Source organism: Drosophila ananassae, chromosome 3L, assembly GCF_017639315.1.
Source record: "Drosophila ananassae strain 14024-0371.13 chromosome 3L, ASM1763931v2, whole genome shotgun sequence".
NCBI lineage: Eukaryota > Metazoa > Arthropoda > Insecta > Diptera > Drosophilidae > Drosophila > Drosophila ananassae.
Genome location: NC_057929.1, coordinates 122,818 through 145,098, shown reverse-complemented (window position 1 = coordinate 145,098; position 22,281 = coordinate 122,818). Strand labels below are relative to the sequence as shown.

The window sequence follows — 22,281 nt, the reverse complement described above, 5'->3', positions numbered from 1 at the left end:
GTGTAAGCACTTACATACACATAACAAACAGTTGCGCTGGTATGCGCGCGTCAGAAAATCTCGTGTTAGCAAAATTTTTTGGTTAAAAATTTTGGGCACGGCGTTTGACGTTACATATATTTTGTGGGTAGCAGGCTAAAAAGTGGCGCGTCTGCGTCGTTACTGTACTTAATATGTTGGCCTGCTTGCCGAATACACTCACATACACATAACAGTTATTTGCACTAAAATGCGCGCGTCGTGGGTTTTATGGGTTTTAGGTTATTTAGTTGTAGCTTTTATTTGGATTTAGCGTAGAATTTTTGGGTTTAATTTGTGGGTGGTGGCTCAAAATTCCAAATATTAATGTTTCTGTCACACTGGGGGTGTTTTTTCTATGCGTGCGCCTTCACACGCACGTAGGGCCAGTTTGAGTGTATTGCGCACGTTTTAAGTTTCTTGCTGGTAGTTTATTTGATGTTTTGGTTTAGCGGATAGGATAGTTTTTATTTTATTTTTAATTGGTTGGTAATTGCTTGGTTTAACGTCTTAGTTTTCCTTTTCAGAGTATTAGCTTTTTTTTTTTTTTTTTTCTTTTTCTTTGTTGCGCCAGCGGTGGTCGCATAACTAAGACTGCTAGAGCAGCTTTCTTTATTCGTTTGATTCTTTACAGTTACAGTTTGCCGAGTCTTATACGAATATATCTAGTGAGCCTTGCGGCAGGGGCCAGACAGCTGGTTGTTTTTAACGTTAGGTTTAGGAGTAGGAATGTTAGGTTTGTGTTTTAGCTTAACTTTAGGTTTACTGGTTTTGTGCATCGTGTTAGCGGGTTGTTGCTGCTGCGCGGCGATGTGGCTGCCTGGTCGCCACTGTTGGTTCCGGTGGCCAAGACGGCAGTGGCTATTCCAGGTAGCTGTGCGTTGTGTTGGTGAGCCGTTGCTGTAGTGCGGCAATGTAGCTGCCTGGACGCCGTTGTTTGTTCTGTAGGCCAAGTCAGCAGCGGCTGTTCCAGGGTCATGTGTGCGAGTTGGCAAGCCTTTGCTGTGTGGCGGGGTTGCTGTCTGGACGCCATCGCTTGGTCTAATGACCAGAGCAGTGGCGGCGGATCCAGGTGGTTCTGCGTCGTATTAGCGGGTCGTTGCTGCGCGGCGGAGTCGCTGCCTGGGCGTCGTCGGAGGTTTGGTGGCCAATTCGTTTTCAGCGCATCCAGGAGTCTTCTTCTGGGTTGGTGGGCCGGAGCTTTATGCGGCGTAGCTGCCTGGATGCCGTTGATGGTTCTTGTGGCATAGCGGTGGCGGCTGGTCCAGGTTTTTATGCGACGTGTTAGCGGGTTGTTGCTGCTGCGCGGCGATGTGGCTGCCTGGTCGCCACTGTTGGTTCCGGTGGCCAAGACGGCAGTGGCTATTCCAGGTAGCTGTGCGTTGTGTTGGTGAGCCGTTGCTGTAGTGCGGCAATGTAGCTGCCTGGACGCCGTTGTTTGTTCTGTAGGCCAAGTCAGTAGCGGCTGTTCCAGGGTCATGTGTGCGAGTTGGCAAGCCTTTGCTGTGTGGCGGGGTTGCTGTCTGGACGCCATCGCTTGGTCTAATGACCAGAGCAGCGGCGGCTCATCCAGGTGGTTCTGCTTCGTGTTAATGTGTTGTTGCTGCGCGGCGGAGTCGCTGCCTGGGCGTCGTCGGAGGTTTGGTGGCCAATTCGTTTTCAGCGCATCCAGGAGTCTTCTTCTGGGTTGGTGGGCCGGAGCTTTTTGCGGCGTAGCTGCCTGGATGCCGTTGATGGTTCTTGTGGCATAGCGGTGGCGGCTGGTCCAGGTTTTTATGCGACGTGTTAGCGGGTTGTTGCTGCTGCGTGGCGATGTGGCTGCCTGGTCGCCACTGTTGGTTCCGGTGGCCAAGACGGCAGTGGCTATTCCAGGTGGCTGTGCGTTGTGTTGGTGAGCCGTTGCTGTAATGCGGCAATGTAGCTGCCTGGACGCCGTTGTTTGTTCTGGAGGCCAAGTCAGCAGCAGCTGCTCCAGGATCATGTATGCGAGTTGGCAAGCCTTTGCTGTAATGCGGCAATGTAGCTGCCTGGATGCCGTTGTTTGTTCTGTAGGCCAAGTCAGCAGCGGCTGTTCCAGGATCATGTGTGCGAGTTGGCAAGCCTTTGCTGCGTGGCGGGGTTGCTGCCTGGATGCCGTCGTTTGGTCTAATGACCAGAGCAGTGGCGGCGGATCCAGGTGGTTCTGCGTCGTATTAGCGGGTCGTTGCTGCGCGGCGGAGTCGCTGCCTGGGCGTCGTCGGAGGTTTGGTGGCCAATTCGTTTTCAGCGCATCCAGGTGTCTTCTTCTGGGTTGGTGGGCCGGAGCTTTATGCGGCGTAGCTGCTTGGATGCCGTTGATGGTTCTTGTGGCAGAGCGGTGGCGGCTGGTCCAGGTTTTTATGCGACGTGTTTGCGGGTTGTTGCTGCTGCGCGGCGATGTGGCTGCCTGGTCGCCACTGTTGGTTCCGGTGGCCAAGACGGCAGTGGCTATTCCAGGTAGCTGTGCGTTGTGTTGGTGAGCCGTTGCTGTAGTGCGGTAATGTAGCTGCCTGGACGCCGTTGTTTGTTCTGTAGGCCAAGTCAGTAGCGGCTGTTCCAGGATCATGTATGCGAGTTGGCAAGCCTTTGCTGTGTGGCGGGGTTGCTGCCTGGTCGCCGTCGCTTGGTCTAATGACCAGAGTAGTGGCGGCGGGTCCAGGTGGTTCTGCGTCGTATTAGCGGGTCGTTGCTGCGCGGCGGAGTCGCTGCCTGGGCGTCGTCGGAGGTTTGGTGGCCAATTCGTTTTCAGCGCATCCAGGTGTCTTCTTCTGGGTTGGTGGGCCGGAGCTTTATGCGGCGTAGCTGCCTGGGTGCCGTTGATGGTTCTTGTGGCATAGCGGTGGCGGTTGGTCCAGATTCTTGTGCATCGTGTTTGCAGGTTGTTGCTGCCGTGCGGCGATGTGGTTGCCTGGTCGCCACTGTTGGTTCCGGTGGCCAAGTCGGCAGTGGCTATTCCAGGTGGCTGTGCGTTGTGTTGGTGAGCCGTTGCTGTAGTGCGGCAATGTAGCTGCCTGGACGCCGTTGTTTTCTGTAGGCCAAGTCAGCAGCGGCTGTTCCAGGAACATGTGTGCGAGTTGGCAAGCCTTTGCTGTGTGGCGGGGTTGCTGCCTGGACGCCGTCCCTTGGTCTGATGGCCAGAGCAGTGGCGGCTGATCCAGGTAGTTCTGCGTCGTATTAATGGGTTGTTGCTGCGCTGCGATGTTGCTGCCTGGGCGTCGCCGGAGGTTTGGTGGCCAATCCATTGGCGGCGCTTTTTGGTGTTTTCTTCTGGGTTGGAGGGCCAGTGCTTTGCGCGGCGTAGCTGCCTGGGTGCTGTTGATGGTTCTTGTGGCAGAGCGGTGGTGGCTGATCCAGGTTCTTGCGCGGCGTGTTGGCTGGCCGTTGCTGCCGTGCGGCGATGTAGTTGCCTGGTCGCCACTGTTGGTTCCGGTGGCCAAAACGGCAGTGGCTATTCCAGGTGGCTGTGCGTTGTGTTGGTGAGCCGTTGCTGTGATGCGGCTATGTAGCTGCCTGGACGCCGTTGTTTGTTCTGTAGGCCAAGTCAGCGGCGGCTGTTCCAGGATCTTGTATGCGAGTTGGCAAGCCTTTGCTGTGTGGCGGGGTTGCTGTCTGGACGCCATCGCTTGGTCTAATGACCAGAGCAGCAGCGGCTCATCCAGGTGGTTCTGCTTCGTGTTAATGGGTTGTTTCTGCGCGGCGGAGTTGCTGCCTGGGCGTGATGACTGATGCAGGTGTCTATGTGACGCAATGCCAGCAGTTGTTGCGATGCGGAGTAGCTGCCTAGATGTCGCGGTCTGGCCGGGGCTGTGGTGGCTGATCCAGGTGAATATGCGTCGTGTTGGTGAGCCACTGCTGAATTGTGGAGTAGCTGCCTTTGCGTCACCAGGAGTTTTTGTGGCCAGTTCGGTATCGGCGTATTCAGGTGTCTTTGTCTGGGGCTGGTTTGCCGGTGTTTTCATGCGTTGTAGCTGCCTTTGACAAGCCTTTGCTGCGTGGCGGAGTTGCTGCCTGGATGCCGTCGTTTGGTCTGTTGGCCAGGGCAGTGGCGGTTGGTCCAGGTATCAGTGTGTCGTATTGGTGAGCCGTTGCTGCGCGGCGGGGTTACTGCTGGGCGTCGTCGGGAGTTTGGTGGTCAATCCATTGGCGGCGCTTTCAGGTGTTTTCTTCAGTGGTTGGTGGGCCTGTGCTTTGTGCGGGGTGGTTGCCTGGATGCCATTGTTGGTTCTGGTGGTCAGAATGGTGGCTGCTTTTCTAGGTTCTTGTGCGACGTGTTGGCTGGCCGTTGCTGCAGCGCTGCGATGTAGCTGCCTGGACGCCGTTGTTGGTTTTGGAGGCCAAGTCGGCAGCGGCTGTTCCAGGATCATGTGTGCGTGTTGGCAAGCCGTTGCTGCGTGGCGGGTTTGCTGCCTGGTTGCTGTAGCTTGGTCTGGAGGCCAGAGTAGTGACGGCTGATGCAGGTGGTTGTGCGTCATACTGATGAGGCGATGCTGCGCGGCGGAGTTTCTGCTGGGCGTCGTCGGGGGTTTGGTCTGGTGGCCAGAGTGGTGACGGCTGGTCCGGGTGGCTGAGCGTCGTGTTGATGTGCCGTTGCTGCGTAGCGGGGTTTCTGCCTGGACGCAGTCGCTTGTTTTTGTAATCGGAGCAGTGGCGGCTGGATCGGGCGTCTGTGCGTCGTATTAGTGGGCTGTTGCTGCACGGCTATTGGCGGGGCGTTGCTGTGTCATGGCGTCGGGTTCTGTAGTTATGGCCATCTGTGAGGTAGTAATGGAGACTAGGTCAGGTGTGGTATCAAATTTCTGGGGTGGATTTCCAGATATCCGCGATGGCTGGGTTTCCGAGGGGGTGGTCCTCTACTAAGTTTATGCATGGGATTTGAGGAGCCTGTAGAATAGGTGAGGATGAGTTTGGAAGAAACCTTGTTCTGCTGTCTCCTTCTGCCAAGTTTGTTTCGTAGTTTAGGTTTAGATCCAGGTCGTTGATAATTTGCGTTTTTAGGGTGCTCAGTCTGGCATCTAATTCTTGGTCTGGAGTAGGTGGTGGTATTTCGCTTGGTAGGAGGGGAGACATAATAAGTCTCTGTATATACTCCGGTTCGTACTTAATTTTGTCTGCCATCTCCCAGCGCGTGGTGATTCCATGCCGGAGTTTGTATGACATGGCGTTGACCCAGCCTATTGAGGGTCTGTAGTGTGGGTCTTGTTCTATTTTTAACCTTTTATTTTGTTCCCGTTCTTCGTCCTGTTGCCTGGCTTTGATGCTGGCTTGTTGTGATAGTAGTTGCTGTTCATAGCTGATTAATGTTGGGAGCGCAGGTTGATGTGTGTTTAGCTGGTTTTGCTGCTGTAGTTGTTGGCGCAGTGGTAGAAAGAAACGATTTAGTTGGTCCAAGTATCTTGGCATTTCTAGTCTGTTTGGAGTGACTGGGTCCATGAGGATTTTCCTCGCTTCCGTGTTTGGGTGGGAGGCTAGGGAAGTTGCAAGTCTGTTGCTGGCTTCGGAGTAGATTTCGTTAATACTTTTGATATTGTATGCGTCGCGTAGGACTTGGTTTCTGGTGTATCTGCCGGCTTTTAGGATTTTCCGAATGAGTTTGCTTTGAGCGGCTTCAATTCTTTGGAACTGGGTGTTTGAGGTAAGTGCTCCCCATAGGGGTAGGGCATATTGCCAAATCGGTGCAATAATTTGTTTATAGAGCAGTATTTTGCTTTGTGGGGAGAGTTTACTCTTGGTTCCAATGATCCAGTTTAGCCCAGCAGCCACGTTGCGGATCCGGTTTTGGAGCTGGTTTATGTGGTGGTGTAGTAGGAGCTTTCTGTCCAGGATTAGTCCGAGATATCGATGTTTAGGTTCGTTTTTTATTAGAATGCCCTTCATTTTTGGAGATTTATTTCCGGTCAGGTTAGCAACAGAGCGTTTTGTGAATAGTACATGTATTGTTTTGTTGGGGTTTAGTGTTATGCACCAGCTAGTTGCCCAGTCAGTGATGTATTTTAGGAAGCTCTCAGTAGTTTGTATTGCCAGTTGTGGTTCTCTTTTGGTACATAGTATTATGGTATCGTCCGCGTAGGTCGAGAGCATCATGTTTTCGAAGTAGCTGGGGTTGTAGGTGTGCTGGCTGCTTATGACTTCAGGCAAAGGCATATCTGAGGTGAAGACAGTATATAAGATGGGTCCCAGGACGCTTCCCTGGGGGACACCTGCGCTGATTTTCCCAGTTCTAGATGGAATTCCGTTTGTGCTGTTCATGGTGAAGGATCTGTCAGTTAGGTAGCTCTGTAGGATTTTGTACAGCGAGTGGGGGAGAAGTTTGGCAAGTTTGAGGAGTAGGCCATCGTGCCAAACTCTGTCGAATGCTTCACTCACGTCGATAAATACGGCAGAGCAGTACATTTTTTGTTCGTAGGCGGAAAGGATGTGTTGGGTGACTCGGAGTAGTTGCTGTTCTGTGCTGTGTTGCTTTCTGAACCCAAATTGGTGTGAGGGAATAGCGCGTTCAAAGTCCTGAATTTTAAACATTCTATGCATGAGTAGCGTTTCGAATATTTTTGAGAAGCCCGGTAGGAGGCTAATTGGGCGGTAGGACGATACCTCGTGGGGGGTTTTTCCCGGTTTTTTGATCATTGTGATGGCGGCTCTTTTCCATTGTTTGGGGAAGTAGCTGTAGCGAAGCATGCAGTTATAGATGTGAGTAAGATGCAGCGTTGCTTTGTGTGGGAGTAACTTGATTAGTTTGTTATCTATTTGGTCCGGTCCTGGGGCCTTTTTGTTTTGCAGTAGTTTAACTTCCGCTAGTACTTCGTTTGGTGTTATGGGTAGGAAGGGGAGGTTTGTCTTATCAGAGTTGTGGCCGTAATTCTCGCGATGCATCCAGCACGGTGTGGTCATCAATAATTTTTGTGTGCAGATTTCTTCCTTCTTGGAGATGACGTGCGCCCTAAAAGATTCAGAATTAGTAAGTTTGGGAGAGAAACGCTCTTCCAAGTGTCTGGTAAAGGCCTCTGTTTTTTCTTCGCTGCTTTTGGTCCATGAGTACCAGTCCTTGGCGCTAGTGCCATCCCCTGTGTAGAGTTTTAGGGGCCAGTTTGGTTCCGGCTGCCGTTTAAAGTGGTTCGTGATTTTCCAGAGTTTTTGCATTCTGTAGCGGTCGAGGGGGTCTATTTTATTTAGTATGTTGTTTGTCCTCTTTGTTTTAGCTTCTTTGATGGCTCTAAGGAAACGCTCGTTAGCAGCTTTGTAATTTTTTGCCGCTTCAGGGGTTTGTCTGGCCATTTTTATTTGTTTCGTGTATTTTTTAATAGCCTGTAGGTTTAGAAGTTTTCGGTCTAACAGGAATTGCCCGGTGGGGTTTCGGTTTGACGTTTTAATGTGGCGGGTGGCAATTTTGGCAGCGTGGTATATGTTTCGGTTGAAGATTTCTATTGCATCGTCTATATCTTGCTGGTTGTTTATCTCAGTGTTGAGTAAAGTTGCTTCAGCTAGGACTTCTTGGAATTTCTTGATGTTTGCTCCCGGGGGGAGTAGCTTGCGGGAGTGGGGCTTGTGTTCTGTGCGGCCACATATTGACAGTTCTATAAGGACCGGAAGATGGTCTGAGTGTAGGTCGGTTTCGGAGTAGGTGTGGAGTCTATCGCCGCAGATGCCGGAGTAGATGGCGAAGTCAATTGCCGATGGGAGTTTCCTTTTATCAAAAGGGTAGTGGGTGGCCCCTCCTGTGGCCAGGATATTGAGGAGCTGGCTGGAGTGGACTGCTTCTAGGAGAGATCTGCCTCTGGGGCAGGATCTAGTATTTCCCCACCAGGGGTGTTTTGCATTCCAGTCTCCGCATATTATGAATTTAGAGTGCTTCGAAAGTTTCTTGTAGTGTTTAAATAGTTTTGTGAAGTGCTCCGTAGACCAAGAGAGGGTTGGGGGGCAGTAGATGGGAGTAATAACGATTTCCTCAGTTTTACTAGTATTGATTAAGATTGGTGAGGATTGGAGGAAATCTTCCTCGATGGGCTGAAGGCCGATGTGCTGCAGGTTTCCCTTAACGAAAGTGGTAACTCCTCCTTTTTTCCTGTTTGAGGGATGATTGGCAGAGTATGCTACGTATCCTTCAATACTGTGGGAGCTTGTCGTGGTAGCAGGGGGGTTTGAGTTTCTTGGTGATCGGCTTTCTGTGACCATCATGATGTCGATTTCATGCTGTTTCATGAAGAATTCGAGTTCGGTAGTTTTATTTTGAAGTCCGCAGGCATTCCAGTAAGCCATTTTGAGGGTGTTGTTTCTGTGCGCATTTGCAGGCCTGCGAGGGTTTCTTTGTGTAGCGTTCGGCATTTTGTTTATTTCGTGCCGGATTTGTTAGCGGGGCATTTTGGCCGATGAATAGGCTTGTAGGTCCAGTTTTCGGATCTCTGATGGGGGTGGATGTGGTTAGGTGGGTTGTCGCTCATAGCCATTTTGCTCATTAGTCTGGTGATTTCATGGTTGATGGCTGCCGTGTGCACACACTCATAGTGGGACTGGTTTCGTTAAGTTTGGTTCACGTTAGGTTGGGTTCAGTGGCTTGCTGAGATGTGGAAGCTAAGTTCTGTGTGTGTACGTAGGTAGCGGTCCCGTGTGTTATTTGTGTGTGTTTACAACACGGTGAATGCTTGCCTATGTGTAAGCACTTACATACACATAACAAACAGTTGCGCTGGTATGCGCGCGTCAGAAGATCACGTGTTAGCAAAATTTTTTGGTTAAAAATTTTGGGCACGGCGTTTGATGTTACATATATTTTGTGGGTAGCAGGCTAAAAAGTGGCGCGTCTGCGTCGTTTCTGTACTTAATATGTTGGCCTGCTTGCCGGGTACACTCACATACATATAACAGTTATTTGCACTAAAATGCGCGCGTCGTGGGTGTTATGGGTTTTAGGTTATTTAGTTGTAGTTTTTATTTTGGATTTAGCGTAGAATTTTGGGTTTAATTTGTGGGTAGTGGCTCAAAATTCCAAATATTAGCGTTTTTGTCGCACTGGGGGTGTTTTTTCTATGCGTGCGTCTGCACACGCATGTAGGGCCAATTTGAGTGTATTGCGCACGTTTTAAGTTTCTTGCTGGTAGTTTATTTGATGTTTTGGTTTAGCGGATAGGATAGTTTTTATTTTATTTTTAATTGGTTGGTAATTGCTTGGTTTAACGTCTTAGTTTTCCTTTTCAGAGTATTAGCTTTTTTCTTTGTTGCTTTTTTTTTTTTCTTTGTTGCGCCAGCGGTGGTCGCATAACTTTTTTTTTCTTTGTTGCGCCAGCGGTGGTCGCATAACTAATTTCTTTGTTGCGCCAGCGGTGGTCGCATAACTAAGACTGCTAGAGCAGCTTTCTTTATTCGTTTGATTCTTTACAGTTACAGTTTGCCGAGTCTTATACGAATATATCTAGTGAGCCTTGCGGCAGGGGCCAGACAGCTGGTTGTTTTTATCGTTAGGTTTAGGAGTAGGAATGTTAGGTTTGTGTTTTAGCTTAACTTTAGGTTTACTGGTTTTATTATTATTTTATTGTTTAATCTTAATTTTATGCATCGTATTGGTGGGCCGTTGCTGTGCGGCGTAGTTTCAGCCTGGGCGTCGCCGAAGGGTTTGGTGGCCAGTCCATTGGCGGCGCATCCAGGTGTCGTCTTCGGTGGTTGGTGGGCCAGTGATTTGTAGGATGTGGCTGCCTGGATGCCGTTGATGGTTCTGGTGGCAGAGCGGTGGCGGCTAGTCCAGATTTTTGTGCATCGTGTTAGCGGGTTGTTGCTGCTGCGCGGCGATGTGGCTGCCTGGTCGCCACTGTTGGTTCCGGTGGCCAAGACGGCAGTGGCTATTCCAGGTAGCTGTGCGTTGTGTTGGTGAGCCGTTGCTGTAGTGCGGCAATGTAGCTGCCTGGACGCCGTTGTTTGTTCTGTAGGCCAAGTCAGCAGCGGCTGTTCCAGGATCATGTGTGTGAGTTGGCAAGCCTTTGCTGTGTGGCGGGGTTGCTGTCTGGACGCCGTCGCTTGGTCTAATGGCCAGAGCAGTGGCGGCGGATCCAGGTGGTTCTGCGTTGTATTAGCGGGTCGTTGCTGCGTGGCGGAGTCGCTGCCTGGGCGTCGTCGGAGGTTTGGTGGCCAATTCGTTTTCAGCGCATCCAGGAGTCTTCTTCTGGGTTGGTGGGCCGGAGCTTTATGCGGCGTAGCTGCCTGGATGCCGTTGATGGTTCTTGTGGCATAGCGGTGGCGGCTGGTCCAGGTTTTTATGCGACGTGTTAGCGGGTTGTTGCTGCTGCGCGGCGATGTGGCTGCCTGGTCGCCACTGTTGGTTCCGGTGGCCAAGACGGCAGTGGCTATTCCAGGTAGCTGTGCGTTGTGTTGGTGAGCCGTTGCTGTAGTGCGGCAATGTAGCTGCCTGGACGCCGTTGTTTGTTCCGTAGGCCAAGTCAGCAGCGGCTGTTCCAGGGTCATGTGTGCGAGTTGGCAAGCCTTTGCTGTGTGGCGGGGTTGCTGTCTGGACGCCATCGCTTGGTCTAATGACCGGAGCAGCGGCGGCTCATCCAGGTGGTTCTGCTTCGTGTTAATGGGTTGTTGCTGCGCGGCGGAGTTGCTGCCTGGGCGTCGCCGGAGGTTTGGTGGCCAATCCATTGGCAGCGCTTCCAGGTGTCTTCCTCTGGGTTGGTGGGCCAGAGCTTTATGCGTTGTGGCTGCCTGGGTGCCGTTGATGGTTCTGGTGGCAGAGTGGTGGCGGCTGGTCCAGATTTTTGTGCATTGTGTTTGCGGGTTGTTGCTGCTGCGCGGCGATGTAGCTGCCTGGTCGCCACTGTTGGTTCCGGTGGCCAGGACGGCAGTGGCTATTCCAGGTGGCTGTGCGTTGTATTGGTGAGCCGTTGCTGTAATGCGGCAATGTAGCTGCCTGGACGCCGTTGTTTGTTCTGGAGGCCAAGTCAGCAGCAGCTGCTCCAGGATCATGTATGCGAGTTGGCGAGCCTTTGCTGTGTGGCGGGGTTGCTGACTGGACGCCATCGCTTGGTCTAATGACCAGAGCAGCGGCGGCTCATCCAGGTGGTTCTGCTTCGTGTTAATGGGTTGTTGCTGCGCGGCGGAGTTGCTGCCTGGGCGTCGCCGGAGGTTTGGTGGCCAATCCATTGGCAGCGCATCCAGGTGTCTTCCTCTGGGTTGGTGGGCCAGAGCTTTATGCGTTGTGGCTGCCTGGGTGCCGTTGATGGTTCTGGTGGCAGAGTGGTGGCGGCTGGTCCAGATTTTTGTGCATTGTGTTAGCGGGTTGTTGCTGCTGCGCGGCGATGTAGCTGCCTGGTCGCCACTGTTGGTTCCGGTGGCCAGGACGGCAGTGGCTATTCCAGGTGTCTGTGCGTTGTATTGGTGAGCCGTTGCTGTAATGCGGCAATGTAGCTGCCTGGACGCCGTTGTTTGTTCTGGAGGCCAAGTCAGCAGCAGCTGCTCCAGGATCATGTATGCGAGTTGGCGAGCCTTTGCTGTGTGGCGGGGTTGCTGTCTGGACGCCATCGCTTGGTCTAATGACCAGAGCAGCGGCGGCTCATCCAGGTGGTTCTGCTTCGTGTTAATGGGTTGTTGCTGCGCGGCGGAGTTGCTGCCTGGGCGTCGCCGGAGGTTTGGTGGCCAATCCATTGGCAGCGCATCCAGGTGTCTTCCTCTGGGTTGGTGGGCCAGAGCTTTATGCGGTGTGGCTGCCTGGGTGCCGTTGATGGTTCTGGTGGCAGAGCGGTGGCGGCTGGTCCAGATTTTTGTGCATTGTGTTAGCGGGTTGTTGCTGCTGCGCGGCGATGTAGCTGCCTGGTCGCCACTGTTGGTTCCGGTGGCCAGGACGGCAGTGGCTATTCCAGGTGGCTGTGCGTTGTGTTGGTGAGCCGTTGCTGTAATGCGGCAATGTAGCTGCCTGGACGCCGTTGTTTGTTCTGGAGGCCAAGTCAGCAGCAGCTGCTCCAGGATCATGTATGCGAGTTGGCAAGCCTTTGCTGTAATGCGGCAATGTAGCTGCCTGGATGCCGTTGTTTGTTCTGTAGGCCAAGTCAGCAGCGGCTGTTCCAGGATCATGTGTGCGAGTTGGCAAGCCTTTGCTGCGTGGCGGGGTTGCTGCCTGGGCGCCGTCGCTTGGTCTAGTGACCAGAGCAGTGGCGGCGGATCCAGGTGGTTCTGCGTTGTATTAGCGGGTCGTTGCTGCGTGGCGGAGTCGCTGCCTGGGCGTCGTCGGAGGTTTGGTGGCCTATTCGTTTTCAGCGCATCCAGGTGTCTTCTTCTGGGTTGGTGGGCCGGAGCTTTATGCGGCGTAGCTGCCTGGATGCCGTTGATGGTTCTTGTGGCAGAGCGGTGGCGGCTGGTCCAGGTTTTTATGCGACGTGTTGGCGGGTCGTTGCTGCTGCGCGGCGATGTAGCTGCCTGGTCGCCACTGTTGGTTCCGGTGGCCAGGACGGCAGTGGCTATTCCAGGTGGCTGTGCGTTGTGTTGGTGAGCCGTTGCTGTAATGCGGCAATGTAGCTGCCTGGACGCCGTTGTTTGTTCTGAAGGCCAAGTCAGCAGCAGCTGCTCCAGGATCATGTATGCGAGTTGGCGAGCCTTTGCTGTGTGGCGGGGTTGCTGTCTGGACGCCATCGCTTGGTCTAATGACCAGAGCAGCGGCGGCTCATCCAGGTGGTTCTGCTTCGTGTTAATGGGTTGTTGCGGCGCGGCGGAGTTGCTGCCTGGGCGTGATGACTGATGCAGGTGTCTATGTGACGCAATGCCAGCAGTTGTTGCGATGCGGAGTAGTTGCCTAGATGTCGCGGTTTGGCCGGGGCTGTGGTGGCTGATCCAGGTGAATATGCGTCGTGTTGGTGAGCCACTGCTGAATTGTGGAGTAGCTGCCTTTGCGTCGCCAGGAATTTTTGTGGACAGTTCGGTATCAGCGTATTTAGGTGTCTTTGTCTGGGGCTGGTTTGCCGGTGTTTTCATGCGTTGTAGCTGCCTGAGTGCCGTTTTTGGTGCTAGCGGCGAAGTCATTGGTGGTTTGTCCCAGTGCCTGTGTGACATGTTGATGAGCCGTTGCTGCGTTGCGAAGTTGCTGGCTGAACGTCGTCGTTTGGTTTGATGGCCAGGGCAGTGATGGCGGTTCCGTTGCCAGTTTGGGCGTTGTCTGGGGTTTGAGCGGCGGGCTATTGGATCGTTGCTCGTTATATGGTAGTTTCCTGGAAGCCAGGAGTGTTTTGGTGGTCGTCGCATTGATGGCGGGGTATCTCTGAGGATAGGTAGCGTGACGGTAAGCCAGTACCTTTGTCGGATTGGTTGTGGGTGTTGATTGAAGCCATAGTCGTTGAGGTCTGCGGTTGTGACTATCTGTGAAATAGTAATTTCGGATGTATTTCATTTCGAGTTTTGGGTTTTAGTAGTCTTATAGTAGGCGAGTTTTGGATCTATCGCTTGGTTTGAGTAGTTTCGATAGTAGAGTTAGCAGTGTATGAAACGTGTTAGGCTTGAGTGTCTGCTGCTTTATTTTGTTCCTTCTTCTTTGGCAAACTAGAGTTTTAGTAGCTTGGTTATGGTGTGTAATGTTTGCCTTTGGTCTCTGCGATAGGAGGGCTTATGGGTTGCAGTAGCGAAATCGCGTGATATGCGTGTGCAGGTCGACTGCGTGTGAGTTTACATTTGTTGTTGCGAGCGGTGGTTTATTTGTGATGGGTTAGCATTTGCGTGGTCCCTTGTGTTTTTGTTAGAATGTGGCATTGAGCCGGCAATGAAAGTGTGCAGTGATCCTACGAATGAAACTATCTTTTGTACGCAGATCAACTGCGTGTTAGTTTGTGTAGGTTATTTGATCGATGTTATTTTATGGTGAGTTAGCATTTGTATGGGTGTTCACGTTGGTGTTAGGGCGTGGCATTGAGCCAGCGATGAATGATTGCAGTAACCCCATGAGTGCGTCCATCTTTTTTCCCATTTCACTTACACAGGTTAAGCTTTGTTGCACGATGCACTTCAGCTCAGCGTTTTCCTGAGGGGGTTGTATGTGCGGCCTCTGCTCTTCTCCTAACGGAGGTGGTTGCTCGTGGTGCAGGTTATTTTCCTTGTTGTAGTTTCTGTTGGAGGGAGTAGAGGTTAGTGTATTTGGGTTTAGATGGTTGGAATTTGTGCGCTGCTCTTGTAGGATTTTCTTTTTTATCTTCCTGAGATGTGTTTCAGCTGGGTTTCGCACAGGTGTATTTTGACAATATTTATTTACAGCCTGGCTATACAACAGCTTAGTCGCGGGTTTGGGTTTTTGGCGGAAGGGGTTTCGTCTTTCTGTGGTCGTCTGGCTAGTGGGCAAATTTTCTGGGCTGTGATTGCTGGGTGATTGCCAACTGCTCATGTCCAGTTCCTGGTTCAAGTGAGGTAAGTTTGGGTGCGGTGCGTGTCCGTAATAATTTGGGCGAGTAGTTGGACCTTTCCGTGGTTGTTGCTGAGCCCTATGGGTGCCCAGGGCCTTGTGGGCACGGTAAGCAGTAAGTCGGGTTTGGGCTTGTTTAAAAGCCGCGCAGCCCTTATAGCTGGCAACATGGCCTAGGCCACAGTTGGCACATTTGGGATTGGTCAGCTTAGTTTGCGCACAAGCAGTGGAGGGATGATTGCCTGCACACTTGAGGCAAACGAAATCTCGGCGGCAGAAGTTTTTTGTATGGCCGTATCGTTGGCAGCGGTGGCACATGGGAGGTTCTAGGCGTCGGAGTTGTCGCTCTATGGTGACGCGTTGGTTCCCGAGTTTGGTGATGGCTAGGATCTTCTCGTTGTAGTCTTTTTGGGCGGGAGCTAGCTCGGCTTCGAAGAGGTCCATTGGCTTTCGGCTCCGGCGATGTTTGATGTTATTGATATAGCGTGGTGCGTATCCCAGATCGCTGAGTAGCCTGCGTATGTCTTCGCAAGGGGTGGAGTGGTGTAGTTGTCGGATAATAATCCTGTAGCCCCGTTCTGATTTAGGTTGGTGGGTGTGGGTTTGCAGTTTGTCAGTTTCGAGTTTTTCTAGGATATGTTGGTAGGTAAAGAAGTTGTTGCTGGTCAATTTAACGCGGTTTCCGCTTAGTGAAGTAGTGGTGTAGGTGTTTGACACTCCTGGGATGGTATTTATTGTCTCCAGTATTGGCTGGATTGAGGTCACGTTGTGGAGGAAAATAGCTGGGATTTTTTCGCTCGCATTTGGGGGAGTGGGCTGGCTGCCATGATTTTGCGCGTTTTTGCTTGTGGTTGGTGCATCAGTGTTGTGATCGTTTTTTGCTGTAGGAGTGGGGGCACTTAGGATGGATTGGCTTTCTGGTATCATCTTGATGGGGTTGTCATTGCTCGCCATTTTAGTGGGTTTGGCGCGTTTTTGCCGGCTTAGGGATAGGGGAAAAGTTTTCCTCCTTTTGGAGCACCTTGGGCCAGGTTTACTCCCGAGTGTTGGTGGTTTACGGGCGGCTTTCGGGGTGGAAGTAGATAGCGGGTCCGTACCGCGTTCCCCTGGGCTGTCGCTTTCAACGTCGTCGTGGTTTTCCGGATTTGCAGGGATGTGCTTCAATTCGAATGGGCCGGGGGGTGTATCCGGGTTCGAGTCGGAGGAGAACCAGGAGACTCTCGGGGAGGTGGTGATGTTGTTGTTCAGAGAGGCTATCGAGCTTCCGATGGAGATGGGTGGGCCGTTGGTATTGTGGTTAGATGTGTTTTCTTCCGGAGCCATTTTGCTTTCTGGGCTGTTTTTTCTGGGAGTAGCTGCCATGTTCACACGCACAAAGAGGGACTGGTTTCGTTAAGTTGGGTTCAGTGACTTGCTGAGATGTGGAAGCTAATTTCTGTGTATGTACGTAGGTAGCGGTCCCGTGTGTTGCTTGTGTGTGTTTACCGCACAGTGAGTGCTTGCCTATGTGTAAGCACTTACATACACATAACAAACAGTTGCGCTGGTATGCGCGCGTCAGAAAATCTCGTGTTTGCAAAAATTTTTTTGGTTAAAAATTTTGGGCACGGCGTTTGATGTTACATATATTTTGTGGGTAGCAGGCTAAAAAGTGGCGCGTCTGCGTCGTTACTGTACTTAATATGTTGGCCTGCTTGCCGAGTACACTCACATACACATAACAGTTATTTGCACTAAGATGCGCGCGTCGTGGGTTTTATGGGTTTTAGGTTATTTAGTTGTAGTTTTTATTTTGGATTTAGCGTAGAATTTTTGGGTTTAATTTGTGGGTGGTGGCTCAAAATTCCAAATATTAATGTTTCTGTCACACTGGGGGTGTTTTTTTTTTCTATGCGTGCGCCTTCACACGCACGTAGGGCCAGTTTGAGTGTATTGCGCACGTTTTAAGTTTCTTGCTGGTAGTTTATTTGATGTTTTGGTTTAGCGGATAGGATAGTTTTTATTTTATTTTTAATTGGTTGGTAATTGCTTGGTTTAACGTCTTAGTTTTCCTTTTCAGAGTATTAGCTTTTTTTTTTCTTTGTTGCGCCAGCGGTGGTCGCATAACTAAGACTGCTAGAGCAGCTTTCTTTATTCGTTTGATTCTTTACAGTTACAGTTTGCCGAGTCTTATACGAATATATCTAGTGAGCCTTGCGGCAGGGGCCAGACAGCTGGTTGTTTTTAACGTTAGGTTTAGGAGTAGGAATGTTAGGTTTGTGTTTTAGCTTAACTTTAGGTTTACTGGTTTTGTGCATCGTGTTAGCGGGTTGTTGCTGCTGCGCGGCGATGTGGCTGCCTGGTCGCCACTGTTGGTTCCGGTGGCCAAGACGGCAGTGGCTATTCCAGGTAGCTGTGCGTTGTGTTGGTGAGCCGTTGCTGTAGTGCGGCAATGTAGCTGCCTGGACGCCGTTGTTTGTTCTGTAGGCCAAGTCAGCAGCGGCTGTTCCAGGGTCATGTGTGCGAGTTGGCAAGCCTTTGCTGTGTGGCGGGGTTGCTGTCTGGACGCCATCGCTTGGTCTAATGACCAGAGCAGTGGCGGCGGATCCAGGTGGTTCTGCGTCGTATTAGCGGGTCGTTGCTGCGCGGCGGAGTCGCTGCCTGGGCGTCGTCGGAGGTTTGGTGGCCAATTCGTTTTCAGCGCATCCAGGAGTCTTCTTCTGGGTTGGTGGGCCGGAGCTTTATGCGGCGTAGCTGCCTGGATGCCGTTGATGGTTCTTGTGGCATAGCGGTGGCGGCTGGTCCAGGTTTTTATGCGACGTGTTAGCGGGTTGTTGCTGCTGCGCGGCGATGTGGCTGCCTGGTCGCCACTGTTGGTTCCGGTGGCCAAGACGGCAGTGGCTATTCCAGGTAGCTGTGCGTTGTGTTGGTGAGCCGTTGCTGTAGTGCGGCAATGTAGCTGCCTGGACGCCGTTGTTTGTTCTGTAGGCCAAGTCAGTAGCGGCTGTTCCAGGGTCATGTGTGCGAGTTGGCAAGCCTTTGCTGTGTGGCGGGGTTGCTGTCTGGACGCCATCGCTTGGTCTAATGACCAGAGCAGCGGCGGCTCATCCAGGTGGTTCTGCTTCGTGTTAATGTGTTGTTGCTGCGCGGCGGAGTCGCTGCCTGGGCGTCGTCGGAGGTTTGGTGGCCAATTCGTTTTCAGCGCATCCAGGAGTCTTCTTCTGGGTTGGTGGGCCGGAGCTTTTTGCGGCGTAGCTGCCTGGATGCCGTTGATGGTTCTTGTGGCATAGCGGTGGCGGCTGGTCCAGGTTTTTATGCGACGTGTTAGCGGGTTGTTGCTGCTGCGTGGCGATGTGGCTGCCTGGTCGCCACTGTTGGTTCCGGTGGCCAAGACGGCAGTGGCTATTCCAGGTGGCTGTGCGTTGTGTTGGTGAGCCGTTGCTGTAATGCGGCAATGTAGCTGCCTGGACGCCGTTGTTTGTTCTGGAGGCCAAGTCAGCAGCAGCTGCTCCAGGATCATGTATGCGAGTTGGCAAGCCTTTGCTGTAATGCGGCAATGTAGCTGCCTGGATGCCGTTGTTTGTTCTGTAGGCCAAGTCAGCAGCGGCTGTTCCAGGATCATGTGTGCGAGTTGGCAAGCCTTTGCTGCGTGGCGGGGTTGCTGCCTGGATGCCGTCGTTTGGTCTAATGACCAGAGCAGTGGCGGCGGATCCAGGTGGTTCTGCGTCGTATTAGCGGGTCGTTGCTGCGCGGCGGAGTCGCTGCCTGGGCGTCGTCGGAGGTTTGGTGGCCAATTCGTTTTCAGCGCATCCAGGTGTCTTCTTCTGGGTTGGTGGGCCGGAGCTTTATGCGGCGTAGCTGCTTGGATGCCGTTGATGGTTCTTGTGGCAGAGCGGTGGCGGCTGGTCCAGGTTTTTATGCGACGTGTTTGCGGGTTGTTGCTGCTGCGCGGCGATGTGGCTGCCTGGTCGCCACTGTTGGTTCCGGTGGCCAAGACGGCAGTGGCTATTCCAGGTAGCTGTGCGTTGTGTTGGTGAGCCGTTGCTGTAGTGCGGTAATGTAGCTGCCTGGACGCCGTTGTTTGTTCTGTAGGCCAAGTCAGTAGCGGCTGTTCCAGGATCATGTATGCGAGTTGGCAAGCCTTTGCTGTGTGGCGGGGTTGCTGCCTGGTCGCCGTCGCTTGGTCTAATGACCAGAGTAGTGGCGGCGGGTCCAGGTGGTTCTGCGTCGTATTAGCGGGTCGTTGCTGCGCGGCGGAGTCGCTGCCTGGGCGTCGTCGGAGGTTTGGTGGCCAATTCGTTTTCAGCGCATCCAGGTGTCTTCTTCTGGGTTGGTGGGCCGGAGCTTTATGCGGCGTAGCTGCCTGGGTGCCGTTGATGGTTCTTGTGGCATAGCGGTGGCGGTTGGTCCAGATTCTTGTGCATCGTGTTTGCAGGTTGTTGCTGCCGTGCGGCGATGTGGTTGCCTGGTCGCCACTGTTGGTTCCGGTGGCCAAGTCGGCAGTGGCTATTCCAGGTGGCTGTGCGTTGTGTTGGTGAGCCGTTGCTGTAGTGCGGCAATGTAGCTGCCTGGACGCCGTTGTTTTCTGTAGGCCAAGTCAGCAGCGGCTGTTCCAGGAACATGTGTGCGAGTTGGCAAGCCTTTGCTGTGTGGCGGGGTTGCTGCCTGGACGCCGTCCCTTGGTCTGATGGCCAGAGCAGTGGCGGCTGATCCAGGTAGTTCTGCGTCGTATTAATGGGTTGTTGCTGCGCTGCGATGTTGCTGCCTGGGCGTCGCCGGAGGTTTGGTGGCCAATCCATTGGCGGCGCTTTTTGGTGTTTTCTTCTGGGTTGGAGGGCCAGTGCTTTGCGCGGCGTAGCTGCCTGGGTGCCGTTGATGGTTCTTGTGGCAGAGCGGTGGTGGCTGATCCAGGTTCTTGCGCGGCGTGTTGGCTGGCCGTTGCTGCCGTGCGGCGATGTAGTTGCCTGGTCGCCACTGTTGGTTCCGGTGGCCAAAACGGCAGTGGCTATTCCAGGTGGCTGTGCGTTGTGTTGGTGAGCCGTTGCTGTGATGCGGCTATGTAGCTGCCTGGACGCCGTTGTTTGTTCTGTAGGCCAAGTCAGCGGCGGCTGTTCCAGGATCTTGTATGCGAGTTGGCAAGCCTTTGCTGTGTGGCGGGGTTGCTGTCTGGACGCCATCGCTTGGTCTAATGACCAGAGCAGCAGCGGCTCATCCAGGTGGTTCTGCTTCGTGTTAATGGGTTGTTTCTGCGCGGCGGAGTTGCTGCCTGGGCGTGATGACTGATGCAGGTGTCTATGTGACGCAATGCCAGCAGTTGTTGCGGTGCGGAGTAGCTGCCTAGATGTCGCGGTCTGGCCGGGGCTGTGGTGGCTGATCCAGGTGAATATGCGTCGTGTTGGTGAGCCACTGCTGAATTGTGGAGTAGCTGCCTTTGCGTCACCAGGAGTTTTTGTGGCCAGTTCGGTATCGGCGTATTCAGGTGTCTTTGTCTGGGGCTGGTTTGCCGGTGTTTTCATGCGTTGTAGCTGCCTTTGACAAGCCTTTGCTGCGTGGCGGAGTTGCTGCCTGGATGCCGTCGTTTGGTCTGTTGGCCAGGGCAGTGGCGGTTGGTCCAGGTATCAGTGTGTCGTATTGGTGAGCCGTTGCTGCGCGGCGGGGTTACTGCTGGGCGTCGTCGGGAGTTTGGTGGTCAATCCATTGGCGGCGCTTTCAGGTGTTTTCTTCAGTGGTTGGTGGGCCTGTGCTTTGTGCGGGGTGGTTGCCTGGATGCCATTGTTGGTTCTGGTGGTCAGAATGGTGGCTGCTTTTCTAGGTTCTTGTGCGACGTGTTGGCTGGCCGTTGCTGCAGCGCTGCGATGTAGCTGCCTGGACGCCGTTGTTGGTTTTGGAGGCCAAATCGGCAGCGGCTGTTCCAGGATCATGTGTGCGTGTTGGCAAGCCGTTGCTGCGTGGCGGGTTTGCTGCCTGGTTGCTGTAGCTTGGTCTGGAGGCCAGAGTAGTGACGGCTGATGCAGGTGGTTGTGCGTCATACTGATGAGGCGATGCTGCGCGGCGGAGTTTCTGCTGGGCGTCGTCGGGGGTTTGGTCTGGTGGCCAGAGTGGTGACGGCTGGTCCGGGTGGCTGAGCGTCGTGTTGATGTGCCGTTGCTGCGTAGCGGGGTTTCTGCCTGGACGCAGTCGCTTGTTTTTGTAATCGGAGCAGTGGCGGCTGGATCGGGCGTCTGTGCGTCGTATTAGTGGGCTGTTGCTGCACGGCTATTGGCGGGGCGTTGCTGTGTCATGGCGTCGGGTTCTGTAGTTATGGCCATCTGTGAGGTAGTAATGGAGACTAGGTCAGGTGTGGTATCAAATTTCTGGGGTGGATTTCCAGATATCCGCGATGGCTGGGTTTCCGAGGGGGTGGTCCTCTACTAAGTTTATGCATGGGATTTGAGGAGCCTGTAGAATAGGTGAGGATGAGTTTGGAAGAAACCTTGTTCTGCTGTCTCCTTCTGCCAAGTTTGTTTCGTAGTTTAGGTTTAGATCCAGGTCGTTGATAATTTGCGTTTTTAGGGTGCTCAGTCTGGCATCTAATTCTTGGTCTGGAGTAGGTGGTGGTATTTCGCTTGGTAGGAGGGGAGACATAATAAGTCTCTGTATATACTCCGGTTCGTACTTAATTTTGTCTGCCATCTCCCAGCGCGTGGTGATTCCATGCCGGAGTTTGTATGACATGGCGTTGACCCAGCCTATTGAGGGTCTGTAGTGTGGGTCTTGTTCTATTTTTAACCTTTTATTTTGTTCCCGTTCTTCGTCCTGTTGCCTGGCTTTGATGCTGGCTTGTTGTGATAGTAGTTGCTGTTCATAGCTGATTAATGTTGGGAGCGCAGGTTGATGTGTGTTTAGCTGGTTTTGCTGCTGTAGTTGTTGGCGCAGTGGTAGAAAGAAACGATTTAGTTGGTCCAAGTATCTTGGCATTTCTAGTCTGTTTGGAGTGACTGGGTCCATGAGGATTTTCCTCGCTTCCGTGTTTGGGTGGGAGGCTAGGGAAGTTGCAAGTCTGTTGCTGGCTTCGGAGTAGATTTCGTTAATACTTTTGATATTGTATGCGTCGCGTAGGACTTGGTTTCTGGTGTATCTGCCGGCTTTTAGGATTTTCCGAATGAGTTTGCTTTGAGCGGCTTCAATTCTTTGGAACTGGGTGTTTGAGGTAAGTGCTCCCCATAGGGGTAGGGCATATTGCCAAATCGGTGCAATAATTTGTTTATAGAGCAGTATTTTGCTTTGTGGGGAGAGTTTACTCTTGGTTCCAATGATCCAGTTTAGCCCAGCAGCCACGTTGCGGATCCGGTTTTGGAGCTGGTTTATGTGGTGGTGTAGTAGGAGCTTTCTGTCCAGGATTAGTCCGAGATATCGATGTTTAGGTTCGTTTTTTATTAGAATGCCCTTCATTTTTGGAGATTTATTTCCGGTCAGGTTAGCAACAGAGCGTTTTGTGAATAGTACATGTATTGTTTTGTTGGGGTTTAGTGTTATGCACCAGCTAGTTGCCCAGTCAGTGATGTATTTTAGGAAGCTCTCAGTAGTTTGTATTGCCAGTTGTGGTTCTCTTTTGGTACATAGTATTATGGTATCGTCCGCGTAGGTCGAGAGCATCATGTTTTCGAAGTAGCTGGGGTTGTAGGTGTGCTGGCTGCTTATGACTTCAGGCAAAGGCATATCTGAGGTGAAGACAGTATATAAGATGGGTCCCAGGACGCTTCCCTGGGGGACACCTGCGCTGATTTTCCCAGTTCTAGATGGAATTCCGTTTGTGCTGTTCATGGTGAAGGATCTGTCAGTTAGGTAGCTCTGTAGGATTTTGTACAGCGAGTGGGGGAGAAGTTTGGCAAGTTTGAGGAGTAGGCCATCGTGCCAAACTCTGTCGAATGCTT

General features: G+C 52.5%; 1 protein-coding gene across 1 annotated transcript; it reads right to left on the bottom strand.

The window, feature by feature from the left end:
* Positions 1-2,805: 2,805 nt before the first annotated feature.
* Positions 2,806-16,204, bottom strand: LOC123257280. Its single transcript, XM_044715800.1, has 3 exons — positions 13,970-16,204; positions 12,992-13,359; positions 2,806-4,008 (listed from the first exon to the last, which is right to left on the bottom strand). The coding sequence occupies exons 1-3, from the start codon at positions 15,749-15,751 to the stop codon at positions 2,826-2,828; spliced, it is 3,333 nt and encodes a 1,110-aa protein (XP_044571735.1). The 5' UTR covers positions 15,752-16,204; the 3' UTR covers positions 2,806-2,825.
* Positions 16,205-22,281: the final 6,077 nt, after the last annotated feature.

Bases quoted from the DNA above. Each gene is read 5' to 3' on its own strand.
- LOC123257280 (XM_044715800.1), bottom strand. From the start codon at position 15,751: ATGGCAGCTACTCCCAGAAAAAACAGCCCAGAAAGCAAAATGGCTCCG. The intron at 13,360-13,969 runs GTAAGTGAAATG...ACTATTTCACAG, and splicing joins TGCAACAAAGCTTAACCTGT to ATAGTCACAACCGCAGACCT. The intron at 4,009-12,991 runs GCAGCTACAACG...GGCTTGTCAAAG, and splicing joins GCACCAAAAACGGCACTCAG to GCAGCTACAACGCATGAAAA.